Below are 13985 nucleotides of genomic sequence, written 5' to 3'. Positions count from 1 at the left end.
CAGGTAGCGGTATTATGTACAGTAGAAGCGTTAGTGCAGGTAGCGGTATTATGTATATGCATTAGTGCGGGGAGCGGTATTGTGTTGATGCATTAGTGCAGGTAGCAGTATTATGTAGTGCAGGTAGCGGTATTATGTAGTGCAGGTAGCAGTATTATGTTGATGCATTAGTGCAGGTAGCAGTATTATGTAGTGCAGGTAGCAGTATTATGTTGATGCATTAGTGCAGGTAGCAGTATTATGTAGTGCAGGTAGCAGTATTATGTTGATGCATTAGTGCAGGTAGCAGTATTATGTAGTGCAGGTAGCAGTATTATGTTGATGCATTAGTGCAGGTAGCGGTATTATGTAGAAGCATTAGTGCAGGAAGCGGTATTATGTAGTGCAGGTATTGGTATCACTATATAGCGGAGTTGCTGCAATTTTCTGCTTTGGCCCAGAAAGGGTTAAAGAGTGAAGGGGACCAGCCATTTTCCTAGCCTCTCCTAATCAGCTTTCTGGAAGTCCTTAGTTGTGACATTGTTAGTGGTTTATGAGGCAGTAAATGCAGGGGAACAGAAAGGAGGATTTGGGGATATGAGACTGGTCTCCCATAATTAGTTTTAATAGGAAAATCTGGGACTCTGTGAGAGGCCGGAGGTTTGATCATAAGGCTGGGCAGGAAATTGAAGCAGACAGTACAGATTGGAAAAGTATTCCCCAAAATCTTGAGCCTGTAAGCACACAGCAGGGGAACAATGCAGGAATGAAGCCCGGCCACCATTCTACATGCAAGACAAGGCTGCCAGTGTACAGACCGATCCATAATCATTTACATACACCGAGCTCCAGGGAACATGGGAAGAGCAGGAAGGATGGACTCTGGGTATCCTGGATGGGGGCGGCTTCTCTGCTATCAACAGATTCTCCTAGACTCTATGGAATGGCAGCTTACCAACAACTAAAGGATCAGATATAGGGGGAAATATATATAAAAATATATTATAATAATAATAATAAATATATATATATATATATATATATATATATATATATATATAGCCAACGCCTAAGGTTATAAGGTTTATGTCAATAAAATATAAAATAGAACTTTATCCTCTGCAAATATCTAGATAGAAAGATAGATAGAGAGATAGATAGATAGATAGATAGATAGATAGATAGAAAGATAGATAGATAGATAGATAGATAGATAGATAGATAGATAGATAGGAGATAGATAGATAGATAGATAGGAGATAGATAGATAGATAGATAGATGACAAAAAATAATAATAATAGAAATATATATATATATATATATATAAATATATGTAAACACACATATACTTTAAGTTAATGTTAGTCAAACTGTGAATAAATGAAAATTTAATAATAAATATATATATATATATATATATATATATATATATATATATATATATATATATATATATATATATAAAGAAGATCTCATGAACACCAGATCAACTGCTGCACAGAAGAAGGAAAATGACAGAAATTGGGAAATTATGAAATTGTATTGTGATATAGAAAAAAAACTAGTGATATCTTCTGGGTATATTTCATATTTTTTTGCATATTGACCAGCAATTTTGACAATACATTTACAGGTAATACTCTGGGATATAGTACGCATTTACTTTGACTACAAGAACCTTAAGGTGATAATAAGATGAAGATATTAAGCTCTTCACAGGTCTGATTTATACTGATCTTCACTGATTTATACTGATCTTATACTGATCTTCACTGATTTATACTGTGGATTTTTTATAAGGCAAAAAAATAAATAAATAAAATTCTCACTAAACAAAATATTTGACAAATATAAATAGTTTCTACTCATTTTTCATAGTATACAAGTTGGGTCCCAACGTTTTCCCTTTTAGAATTATTTTATATTGATCAGATTTCCATAAATTACAACGATAATTATTATGTAACCTGCTCAGGAGATCAGCAGCACTGTTCATCTAAAGAAATCTCCTTAAAAATGGACAGAAATCATGGTAGGAAAAGCAGGTCCCAACCATTTCCCCATTCACTAATAATAATAATTATTATTATTATTATTATTATTATTTGTATAGCACCAATAGACCCCACATCGCTTCATACAAATGGTACTAAAATGGTACAATAAAATCTTTCATGAATGTGGATCTAACATTTACAGGTTTTGTTATCACTGATTCCACCATCAAACACAATGTAAAGCAAAGCTAAATGAATGGTTTCCTATAACCCAGGTTCAGTAGAAAAACATAAAGTGAGATCAGATTGAAACATTAAACCATCTGTTTGTCAAATCACAGAAAAAAAAGGTGAAAAATCTTTCCATTATGGTTAAAAAATAAAAAAATACTGACCAAAACCCTACATGTTACCAGAGATTGTATGCAGTTACCAATGCTGTCAGCACATGTGCAGTACTCTATGCAGCCAATTCAGAAAAACTACAATTCAGTCCTCAAAAACAGTCATTGAATTGCAGAGAAAATTAGAGAAAACTATAAAAACATAATAATAATAATAATAATAATAATAATAATAATAATAATAATGATGATGATGATGATTACAATGGTTACAATTCATATAATATAAATTGCTAGGGCTATTACTTCTACTACTGCTAATAATAATAATAATTATAATAATAAATAAAACAATAATAATAATAAAAATAAAATAATAATAATAATAATAATAATAATAATAAAATAATAATAATAATTTTAATAATAGTAATAATAATATTTATTATTTTTAGTATTTAATATATATAAGTATTATAAGTATTTAATAGAAATAAAGGATTAGGCTGATTCTGTAAGTTTTCAATTGGAAATAATCCTTATCTTGCTTAAGATATGTTTTCCTACTTGAAATGTGTGTGTTACTATTGCAGAATAAGGTAATAATATACTATACAGGCTTTATATAAACAGATATCACTTTCACATATAAAATTGCAAAATTTCTATGTGTAAAAAAACAACAATTTTTCCTATAAATGATTGATTTGTGTCTCTATAGCATGGAGTGTCTCCCCCTGCCTCCTGCCTGTAGGACAGATACCAGGGCTCTGCTGATATTACACACCACTCACCTTTCTTGATGACTGACTGGTCCAGGAGACTGACACCTGACTCATCCACCACCTGGTCAGCAGCAAGGAGACAGGACGGATTTATACAGTTATTCATGGGGTAAGGATTTATAGGTAACTAATAAATACATGAAGGGGGGGGGGGGGGGTAATAATTGGGCTTCTTATGAAGGAAAATCTCAATGACATTTATAAATAATAAAAAATACAAGCTTCAATAAATAAATAAAATACAAGCTTCAATAAATAAATAAAATACAAGCTTCAAAGCCAGATGCATGGTGCAACATTATACACGATTATATATTATTCTGAATTGCTAAATGAATTAATATCTGATGAATAATAGAAACGATTCATAGTCTTATAAGCAGGAGAAGTACAGAGGTAGCAGAGCCCTGTATCCTTCTTGTATAGATGTTGGGCTTCATATTGAACGTTTCTCCTATTCTTATTATGGCCAGTGGGGATGTAATATATATATATATATATATATATATATATATATATATATATATATATATATATATATATATATATATATATAGTCAACTTCTCCCCCTCAATATTTCATGGAAGGATTGGGGGCTACATGCATCTCCATTCTTAAAAGCTTTAGGTAAAGTCCTGAACCCCAGAGACGTCATTGTGATGGAGGGACAGGAAATTATATATATATATATATATATATATATATATATATATATATATATATATATATATTGGATAAAGCTAAAGATAAACAAATAAATATATGTAAATACACACACTAACAAACACTCACACATATATATATATATATATATATATATATATATATATTGACTATCACCTTTACTATATGTTCAGTGTAGCGATCCCTAACCACTAAAACTCACATTCACTGTAGCCATTTATTGTTATTATTCATGTTCTGTTTGTACTTGTGCAGCATTGTTAGGAGATGTGGCTGTATTATACAGTACAGGGGTCCCCGGTGTATTGTATCCCCCATTACTCTCAGCAACTATTCTTCTTATCAACAACATAGTGCTCAACTGTGCGATGTAAGATGCTCAAATATAATATATATATAGGTAAATGTGTGAGGACCCAACAACAGTCACAGAGAGAGAGAGAGAGAGAGAGAGATGATAGATAGATAGATAGATAGATAGATAGATAGATAGATAGATAGATAGGAGATAGATAGATAGATAGATAGATAGATAGATAGATAGGAGATAGATAGATAGATAGATAGATAGATAGATAGATAGATGATAGATAGATAGATAGATAGATAGATAGATAGATAGATAGGAGATAGATAATAGATAGGAGATAGATAGATAGGAGATAGATAGATAGATAGATAGATAGATAGATAGATAGATAGATAGATAGATGATAGATAGATAGATAGATAGATAGATAGATAGGAGATAGATAGATAGATAGATAGGAGATAGATAGATAGATAGGAGATAGATAGATAGATAGATAGGAGATAGATAGATAGATAGATAGATAGATAGGAGATAGATAGATAGATAGATAGATAGATAGATAGATAGATAGATAGGAGATAGATAGATAGATAGATAGATAGATAGATAGATAGGAGATAGATAGATAGATAGATAGATAGATAGATAGATAGATAGGAGATAGATAGATAGGAGATAGATAGATAGATAGATAGATAGATAGATAGGAGATAGATAGATAGATAGATAGATAGATAGATAGATAGATAGGAGATAGATAGATAGATAGATAGATAGATAGATAGATAGGAGATAGATAGATAGATAGATAGATAGATAGATAGATAGATAGGAGATAGATAGATAGATAGATAGATAGATAGATAGATAGATAGGAGATAGATAGATAGATAGATAGATAGATAATAGATAGATAGATAGATAGATAGATAGATAGATAGATAGATAGATAGGAGATAGATAGGAGATAGATAGATAGGAGATAGATAGATAGATAGATAGGAGATAGATAGATAGATAGATAGATAGATAGATAGGAGATAGATAGATAGATAGATAGATAGATAGATAGATAGAAGATAGATAGATAGGAGATAGATAGGAGATAGATAGATAGATAGATAGATAGATAGATAGATAGATAGGAGATAGAAGATAGATAGATAAAAAAAATGAATGATATAACTATAAGAACAAACGCAGGAGAGATGGGACGCAATCTGGAGAGAGAAGACAAAGTCTGATAAATGTCGCAGCGCCGGTGAGAAGAGTCGCTCTATATCGCGGCTCCGGTCACTGCTCAGACAACGGGAATTACTGAGAATCTATAATACTTTCCTGTTTTATTATTATAGACCAGTTACTGTGGACAATGCCAGGGAAACCAGTAAGGAGATAAATAAAAGGCGCAGATGTGTGTGTATATATATATATATATATATATATATGTGGATGTGTGAGGTGTATGTGTATGTATGTAGATCTGTGTGTGCTGTGTGTGTGTGTGTGTATATATATATATATGTGTGTGTGTATATGTGTGTGTAAATTCCCTTACACTATACTATAATGTGCAGATTATTATATTTATTTCGTTTCCTTGTTTAAAAAAAGGAAAGTTTGTTTCCCTGGCTGTGATCTGCCCCGGGGCTGAGCATAGAAGCCAAAGGAGGAAAGGAAAGGCATCAAAGGGTTAAACCATTTTCTTTAAATTCCCTGAACAATTAGATAATCACAAAGGAAGGGAGGATGGCAGCGATAGTGCAACACTACTGCACACACACATACACACAGCACTATATACACTACTGCACACACACATACACACAGCACTATATACACTACTGCACACACACATACACACAGCACTATATACACTACTGCACACACACATACACATAGCACTATATACACTACTGCACACACACATACACACAGCACTATATACACTACTGCACACACATACACACAGCACTATATACACTACTGCACACACACATACACACAGCACTATATACACTACTGCACACACACATACACACAGCACTATATACACTACTGCACACACACATACACACAGCACTATATACACTACTGCACACACACATACACACAGCACTATATACACTACTGCACACACACACATACACATAGCACTATATACACTACTGCACACACACACATACACATAGCACTATATACACTACTGCACACACACATACACATAGCACTATATACACTACTGCACACACACACACATACACATAGCACTATATACACTACTGCACACACACATACACATAGCACTATATACACTACTGCACACACACACATACACATAGCACTATATACACTACTGCACACACACATACACATAGCACTATATACACTACTGCACACACACATACACATAGCACTATATACACTACTGCACACACACACATACACATAGCACTATATACACTACTGCACACACACATACACATAGCACTATATACACTACTGCACACACACATACACATAGCACTATATACACTACTGCACACACACATAGCACTATATACACTACTGCACACACACACACACACACAGCACTATATACACTACTGCACACACACACACATACACATAGCACTATATACACTACTGCACACACACATACACATAGCACTATATACACTACTGCACACACACATACACATAGCACTATATACACTACTGCACACACACATAGCACTATATACACTACTGCACACACACACACATACACATAGCACTATATACACTACTGCACACACATACATACAGCACTATCTATACAATGCACACACATACACACTGCACTGTATACACCATACAGTCACACACATATATACACACTGCACTATATACACCATACATAGACACACACACACACACACATACATACAGACGGTGCTGCACACACACTGCACACAGCACTATATACACAACACTACACAATACACACACATATTCTATATAATATAATGCAATGTAACAGAATATGGGAAATGTTTCCACTACTGAATGTGATGTAATAATTGTATATTATATTATATTATATTATATTATATTATATAGAGAGATTTGGTCCTAATATTTTGCAATTGTTATACAGAAATATGCCACCCTGCAGGGGGTGCCCAGCCTGGGGCTATAGAGCATGCAGGGGCATTCCAGGGGGCCCATATGGCGGGTGATGTATAGATATATCTGTGTAGATGTGTATATATATATATATACTCCTTACCTGCATGTCCTCTATGCTGTGGTGGGACAGGGCGTGTATAGACAGGGCACTCTCTGCCAGGCTGTGCCCACCATCTCCCAGCCCGGACAGCAGGCGGGGGACCCCCCCATAGTCCCTCCGGGGGTCCAGGCTGAGCCCCCTGTGTGACTGGGAGAGCAGCCCTGCGTCTTCCTGGCGGCTTCTCTGCGTGTGCCATGCCGGCTGCTGGTGCTGGTGGATGGGGTTGATGGCAGAGTAGGGGTCTCCCAGGTGAGGGTATCCGGGCTCCTGGCTCTGGGAGTAGGATAAGGGGGGCTGCGGGTACGGGGGAGGGAAGTAGGGGGGCTGGAAGTCAGAGGCCGGAGTGTGGCAGAGTGGGGGGGCCGAGGAGTAAGCCCCCTGGTTCAGCGAGGACAGCTGCGACAGACGACCCCCACCCGCTGCTCCATTCAGGGCGTCCGAGCGATCCTGCAATACAGGGAACATAGGGTTAGATGGGAGCTGGGCCGAGGAGCTGACACTCTAATACAGGGAACATAGGGAGCTGACACTAATACAGGGAACATAGGGAGCTGACACTCTAATACAGGGAACATAGGGTTAGATGGGAGCTGGGCCGAGGAGCTGACACTCTAATACAGGGAACATAGGGAGCTGACACTAATACAGGGAACATAGGGAGCTGACACTCTAATACAGGGAACATAGGGTTAGATGGGAGCTGGGCCGAGGAGCTGACACTCTAATACAGGGAACATAGGGTTAGATGGGAGCTGGGCCGAGGAGCTGACACTCTAATACAGGGAACATAGGGTTAGATGGGAGCTGGGCCCAGGAGCTGACACTCTAATACAGGGAATATAGGGTTAGATGGGAGCTGGGCCGAGGAGCTGACACTCTAATACAGGGAACATAGGGTAACATGGGAGCTGGGCCGAGGAGCTGACACTCTAATACAGGGAACATAGGGTTAGATGGGAGCTAGGCCGAGGAGCTGACACTCTAATACAGGGAACATAGGGAGCTGACACTCTAATACAGGGAACATAGGGTTAGATGGGAGCTGGGCCGAGGAGCTGACACTCTAATACAGGGAACATAGGGTTACATGGGAGCTGGGCCGAGGAGCTGACACTCTAATACAGGGATCATAGGGAGCTGACACTCTAATACAGGGAACATAGGGTTAGATGGGAGCTGGGCCGAGGAGCTGACACTCTAATACAGGGAACATAGGGAGCTGACACTCTAATACAGGGAACATAGGGTTAGATGGGAGCTGGGCCGAGGAGCTGACACTCTAATACAGGGAACACAGAGAGCTGACACTCTAATACAGGGAACATAGGGAGCTGACACTCTAATACAGGGAACATAGGGAGCTGACACTCTAATACAGGGAACATAGGGAGCTGACACTCTAATAAAGGGAACATAGGGAGCTGACACTCTAATACAGGGAACATAGGGAGCTGACACTCTAATACAGGGAACATAGGGAGCTGACACTCTAATAAAGGGAACATAGGGAGCTGACACTCTAATACAGGGAACATAGGGAGCTGACACTCTAATATAGGGAACATAGGGAGCTGACACTCTAATACAGGGAACATAGGGAGCTGACACTCTAATAAAGGGAACATAGGGAGCTGACACTCTAATACAGGGAACATAGGGATCTGGGCCGAGGAGCTGACACTCTAATACAGGGAACATAGGGATCTGGGCCGAGGAGCTGACACTCTAATACAGGGAACATAGGGATCTGACACTCTAATACAGGGAACATAGGGAGCTGACACTCTAATACAGGGAACATAGGGAGCTGACACTCTAATACAGGGAACATAGGGATCTGGGCCGAGGAGCTGACACTCTAATACAGGGAACATAGGGATCTGGGCCGAGGAGCTGACACTCTAATACAGGGAACATAGGGAGCTGGGCCGAGGAGCTGACACTCTAATACAGGGAACACAGAGAGCTGACACTCTAATACAGGGAACATAGGGAGCTGACACTCTAATACAGGGAACATAGGGAGCTGACACTCTAATACAGGGAACATAGGGAGCTGGGCCGAGGAGCTAACACTCTAATCACTGCACACAGTGTAACTGCACTATGTATGGGGATCAGTGCAAACTATATATACTGATCGTCTATACACTCCAAACATAAAGTGACCAGACTGAGAAAGAGACAACTAGAAGAACACGTCCTATCTATCTCCTATCTATCTATCTATCTATCTCCTATCTATCTATCTATCTATCTATCTATCTATCTATCTATCTCCTATCTATCTATCTATCTATCTCCTATCTATTAATCTATCTATCTATCTATCTATCTATCTATCTATCTATCTATCTCCTATCTATCTATCTCCTATCTATCTATCTATCTATCTATCTATCTATCTATCTATCTATCTCCTATTTATCTATCTATCTATCTATCTATCTATCTCCTATCTATCTATCTATCTATCTATCTATCTATCTATCTATCTATCTCCTATCTATCTATCTCCTATCTATCGATCTATCTATCTATCTCCTATCTATCTATCTATCTATCTATCTATCTATCTATCTATCTCCTATCTATCTATCTATCTATCTATCTATTATCTATCTCCTATCTATCTATCTATCTATCTATCTATCTATCTCCTATCTATCTATCTATCTATCTATCTATCTATCTATCTCCTATCTATCTATCTATCTATCTATCTATCTATTATCTATCTCTCTCCTGTCTCTATTCTCTCTTCCTCCTTTCTCCCAATCCTCTATAGTAAATCTCGTACATAACAAACCATCAATTAGAAGCAGCTGCCACCTGGTCAGGCTGACACTTCCTAACTATAAAGTAACTATAGGATATATATATATACACACACACAGTATATACAGTATATATATATTACTCACCATGGCGGAGTACGCGTGCACTAACATGTGGGCAGCAGAGTTCTGTATCAGTCAGATCCCGCAGAGAATGATACAGAAGGGGATGAGAAGAGACTGTGACTGCAGATCCTCAGGAGGAGAGACAGAGAGCTGTATCCATAGGGAAGAGTCCGGGGGATCGCGGTGCCTGGGCTGCTGCTCTATCCTCCTCTATCCTCCTCTATCCTCCTCTATCCTCCTCTATCCTCCTCTATCCTCTCCTACTCTGAGCTTGGGGCATCTCCATACACTCCAGATATAGAGGCGGGAGCGCGCCGGGGGGGGTCGGGAGCGCGCCTTAAAGAGACAGCTCCGCTGCTGCCCCCCCACCCCCTGCTGACTATGAATGGGGGATCGGAATAGGCATCTTTATTCACTGCAATGTGACTCTGTGGAGAAGACAAGTGGCTCATTAACCCGGTGATCTATTATATAGAGAGGGAGAGCTAAACGATCACTGGCAAATCCCATGTATGCTGATTATTAGTCACTACTTCTCATTAGGTTATTACTATACTGTGTATTTCTGGGACTATTATTACTAGCTATCATATTATTATTATTAGTTACTATTATGTTATTACTACATTATGTGTTGTTGTTGTTATTATTATTATTATTATTATTATTGTTATTATTATTAATATTAACCAACAGTATTAGATTTTTTTTTTTACTGTTTATGATGAGGTTATTACTATACTATGAAATTCCTATTATTATTACTAGCCAAAATTATTACTATTGTTATGATGACAAATTTTATTATTATTTTATTATTGATAATACTAATGATCATTTTATTTTATTATTAATATTATTATTTTATTATTGTTATATTATTGATAATACTAATGATATTTTTATATTATTAATATGTTATTATTATTTTATTATTATTATATTATTGATAATACTAATGCTAATTTTATATTATTATTATTATTATTATTATTGATGGTAATAATAATAATAATAATAATAATAATAATAATAATAATAATATGTTTGTATTGTTATTGTTATTATTATTGCCACTACTATTCTATACATAATTATTGTTATTATTATTATTATTATTATTATTATGACCACTACTGTTCTATACATAATACTATAGTATCTTTCTATACATACCCTATACTACTAGTGATCAGTCTCCTCCCTTGTCTCTCCTGCAGGTTGTGCACATCTCATCCAGGTCAGGATTCTATGTTAGTGGGAACCAGTGAGAAGAAGCCTGAGTGAGTAACATGTGAGTTGTATGAAGTGGCTGGATACACTGGGATACACTGGGATACACTGGGTTGGCAGGCTTGTGCTTCCTCTGTGCTGGGGCTGAGGGGATCATCTGTTCTATATAAAACAGATGCAGATCTGGATCTGACACAACCACAAACAAGCAGTTACTGTAAATGGGGCTGGGATGGGAGCAAACATATAAATCAGCTCCTATAGAGCGGGAGCAGGAGACATCCAGCAGCTACTAATAGTCACTTATTGTGGGCAGGTTAGTAATGATAGACATTAAGCATCTCACCCTATAGACGTAACCGAAAACACATGCAGGACCGACCTCAGGCCACGCCAGACATCAACCTATCAATATCTGTATGGTCATATAGCCCTATAGACATGGACCACACTCCTATGTGTACCATACGCCTGTTATGTACAACATGGGGGGGGTGGGGGGTGCAGATCTAACCTCAAAGGATGTGACATGGATGTCTGACAAAGCCTATAATACCATATACACCAGGGCTAGGGAACCTTGGCTCTCCAGCTGTAGCAAAATTACAACTCCCATCATGCCTGGACAGCCTTCGGCTGTCCAGGCATGATGGGAGTTGGAGTTTTGCAACAGCTGGAGAGCCAAGCTTCCCCATCCCTAGTATACACCATAAACAGGTTATGTACAACACAATTTAACCATGTGATCACATATATTACTGCAGAACAATAGACCATTATGTAATCTGACATGGTGATACATAACCTGGGTTATGAAGACGCAAAGTGTTAAATAGAAAAAGACCGGCACAGCATGCTTCCTTCAAACACTTATGGGGTGCACTATGTGCTTAGCTGGATTACGTAGCTCAGACCAAATACCTTTACACGTGTGGGGTGCTCAGCTATAATGTAGCATAAGAGGACAGTCACAATTCATTCATGGAGAGATGAAAATGAAGCGGCACTCACCACTGTATACGTGCAAATATTCAGTGCTTGTTTATTCATCCAAAAATGGTAAACATGTTTTTCTTAGCAGGTAATGGTGCGTTTACACAGGCAGATTTATCTGACCAATTTTGGAAGCCGAAGTCAGAAATGGACTTGAAAAGACAGGGAATCTCAGTCTTTCCTTTATGACCTGCACCCTTTTTATAGTCTGTTCCTGGCTTTGGCTTCAAAAATCTGTCAGATAAATCTCTCTGTGTAAATACACCATAAGACGCCAACACTTCATGATGATAACAGGTGACAGCTGTTTCGCTTTACTAAGCTTCTACAGACCAAGACAGTCACAGGCAGGAACCACAGACGGCAGGAACATCAGGAATCACGGGAGAGCTTAAGTAGAGAATGCAGAGGCTCCAACAGGGAATTAGGGACGACCTGTCCCTTTAAATCACCACAAGCCACCCAGCAGATGCTGGAGCCCACGTGCAGGGCCCGGCGCCGCTGTCACTTCACCCCCGTAGGGCGCCTTACGTCTCTGCGCTCCTGTCCGGTCTCCTCAGCGCCAGTGCGTACGTCCCCGCCTTCTAGGGCTCGCGTGCAGCGGCACTGAGAAGACCGGACAGGGGTGAATTGACAGCGGCGCCGGGATCTGCACGTGGGCTCCAGCATCGGCTGGGATCGGAGCATGGGATGCCGCCGTGACATGGCACGCACACCTCGTAGTTTGGTCAGTATTTTTGCAAACACAGAACACAAAAACGGTACAAATCTTTTTTTCTTTTCTTTTTTTTTGTCAGTCTCACTCCTGGATTTGGTAAAAATGGCTGGCTAAAAATAAGGGCCAAAATACAGCTCAAAATACTACACATAGCTGCCATATGTAAAAACTATCATTAATAAGATTGTATCAAGTATTCGATTCTCCCCTGACCATAGCGACAACCTTCTTAGGCAGCATTCACACATAGTATTTTGATCAGTATATTTAGCCAAAACCGTGAGTTAAACTGACACAAAGGATATGAGTACACACAGTATTTTGCTTAGTATTTCCCCAACAAAAACCACTCCTGGTTTTGGCTACAAATACTGACAGAAACACAGACCAAAATACGATGTGTGCCTAATGGAAAAACTTGCACCATTTTCCCTATCTCCGTACAACTGATTATTCTTTAAAGGTGTTTTTCACCATAAATGCTTTTTTTCTTTCAAATCAACTAGTGCCAGCAAGTGCCAGAGATTTGTAATTTACTTCTATTAAAACAATCTTAAGTCTTCCAGTACTTATCAGCTAGTGGATGTCCTTCAGAAAGTGGTGTATTCTTTCCAGTCTGACACAGTGCTCTCTGCTGCCACCTCTGTCCATGTCAGGAACTGTCCAGAGCAGCAGCAAATCCCCATAGAAAACCATGGACATGGACAGAGGTGACAGCAGAGAGCATTGTGTCAGACTGGAAAGAATACACCACTTCCTGCAG

The 13985-nt window shown here is 38.3% G+C and overlaps 1 protein-coding gene across 1 annotated transcript in view; it reads right to left on the bottom strand.

Annotated features, from left to right (window-relative positions):
• Positions 1 to 10706, bottom strand: part of TFAP2E (transcription factor AP-2 epsilon) — a 31183-nt gene extending 20477 nt beyond the window's left edge. The window contains exons 1-3 of the mRNA XM_069972643.1: positions 10300 to 10706; positions 7376 to 7822; positions 3116 to 3167 (exon numbers count right to left, since the gene is read on the bottom strand). Of these exons, the coding sequence (XP_069828744.1) occupies positions 3116 to 3167; positions 7376 to 7822; positions 10300 to 10326 (526 nt within the window). The 5' untranslated portion in view covers positions 10327 to 10706. The remainder of the gene's footprint in view (positions 1 to 3115; positions 3168 to 7375; positions 7823 to 10299) is intronic.
• Between the last annotated feature and the right edge of the window lie 3279 nt (positions 10707 to 13985).

Source organism: Dendropsophus ebraccatus, chromosome 5, assembly GCF_027789765.1.
Source record: "Dendropsophus ebraccatus isolate aDenEbr1 chromosome 5, aDenEbr1.pat, whole genome shotgun sequence".
NCBI lineage: Eukaryota > Metazoa > Chordata > Amphibia > Anura > Hylidae > Dendropsophus > Dendropsophus ebraccatus.
Note: the sequence above shows the minus strand (reverse complement) of the source record. Positions and strands in the feature narration are given on the sequence as shown.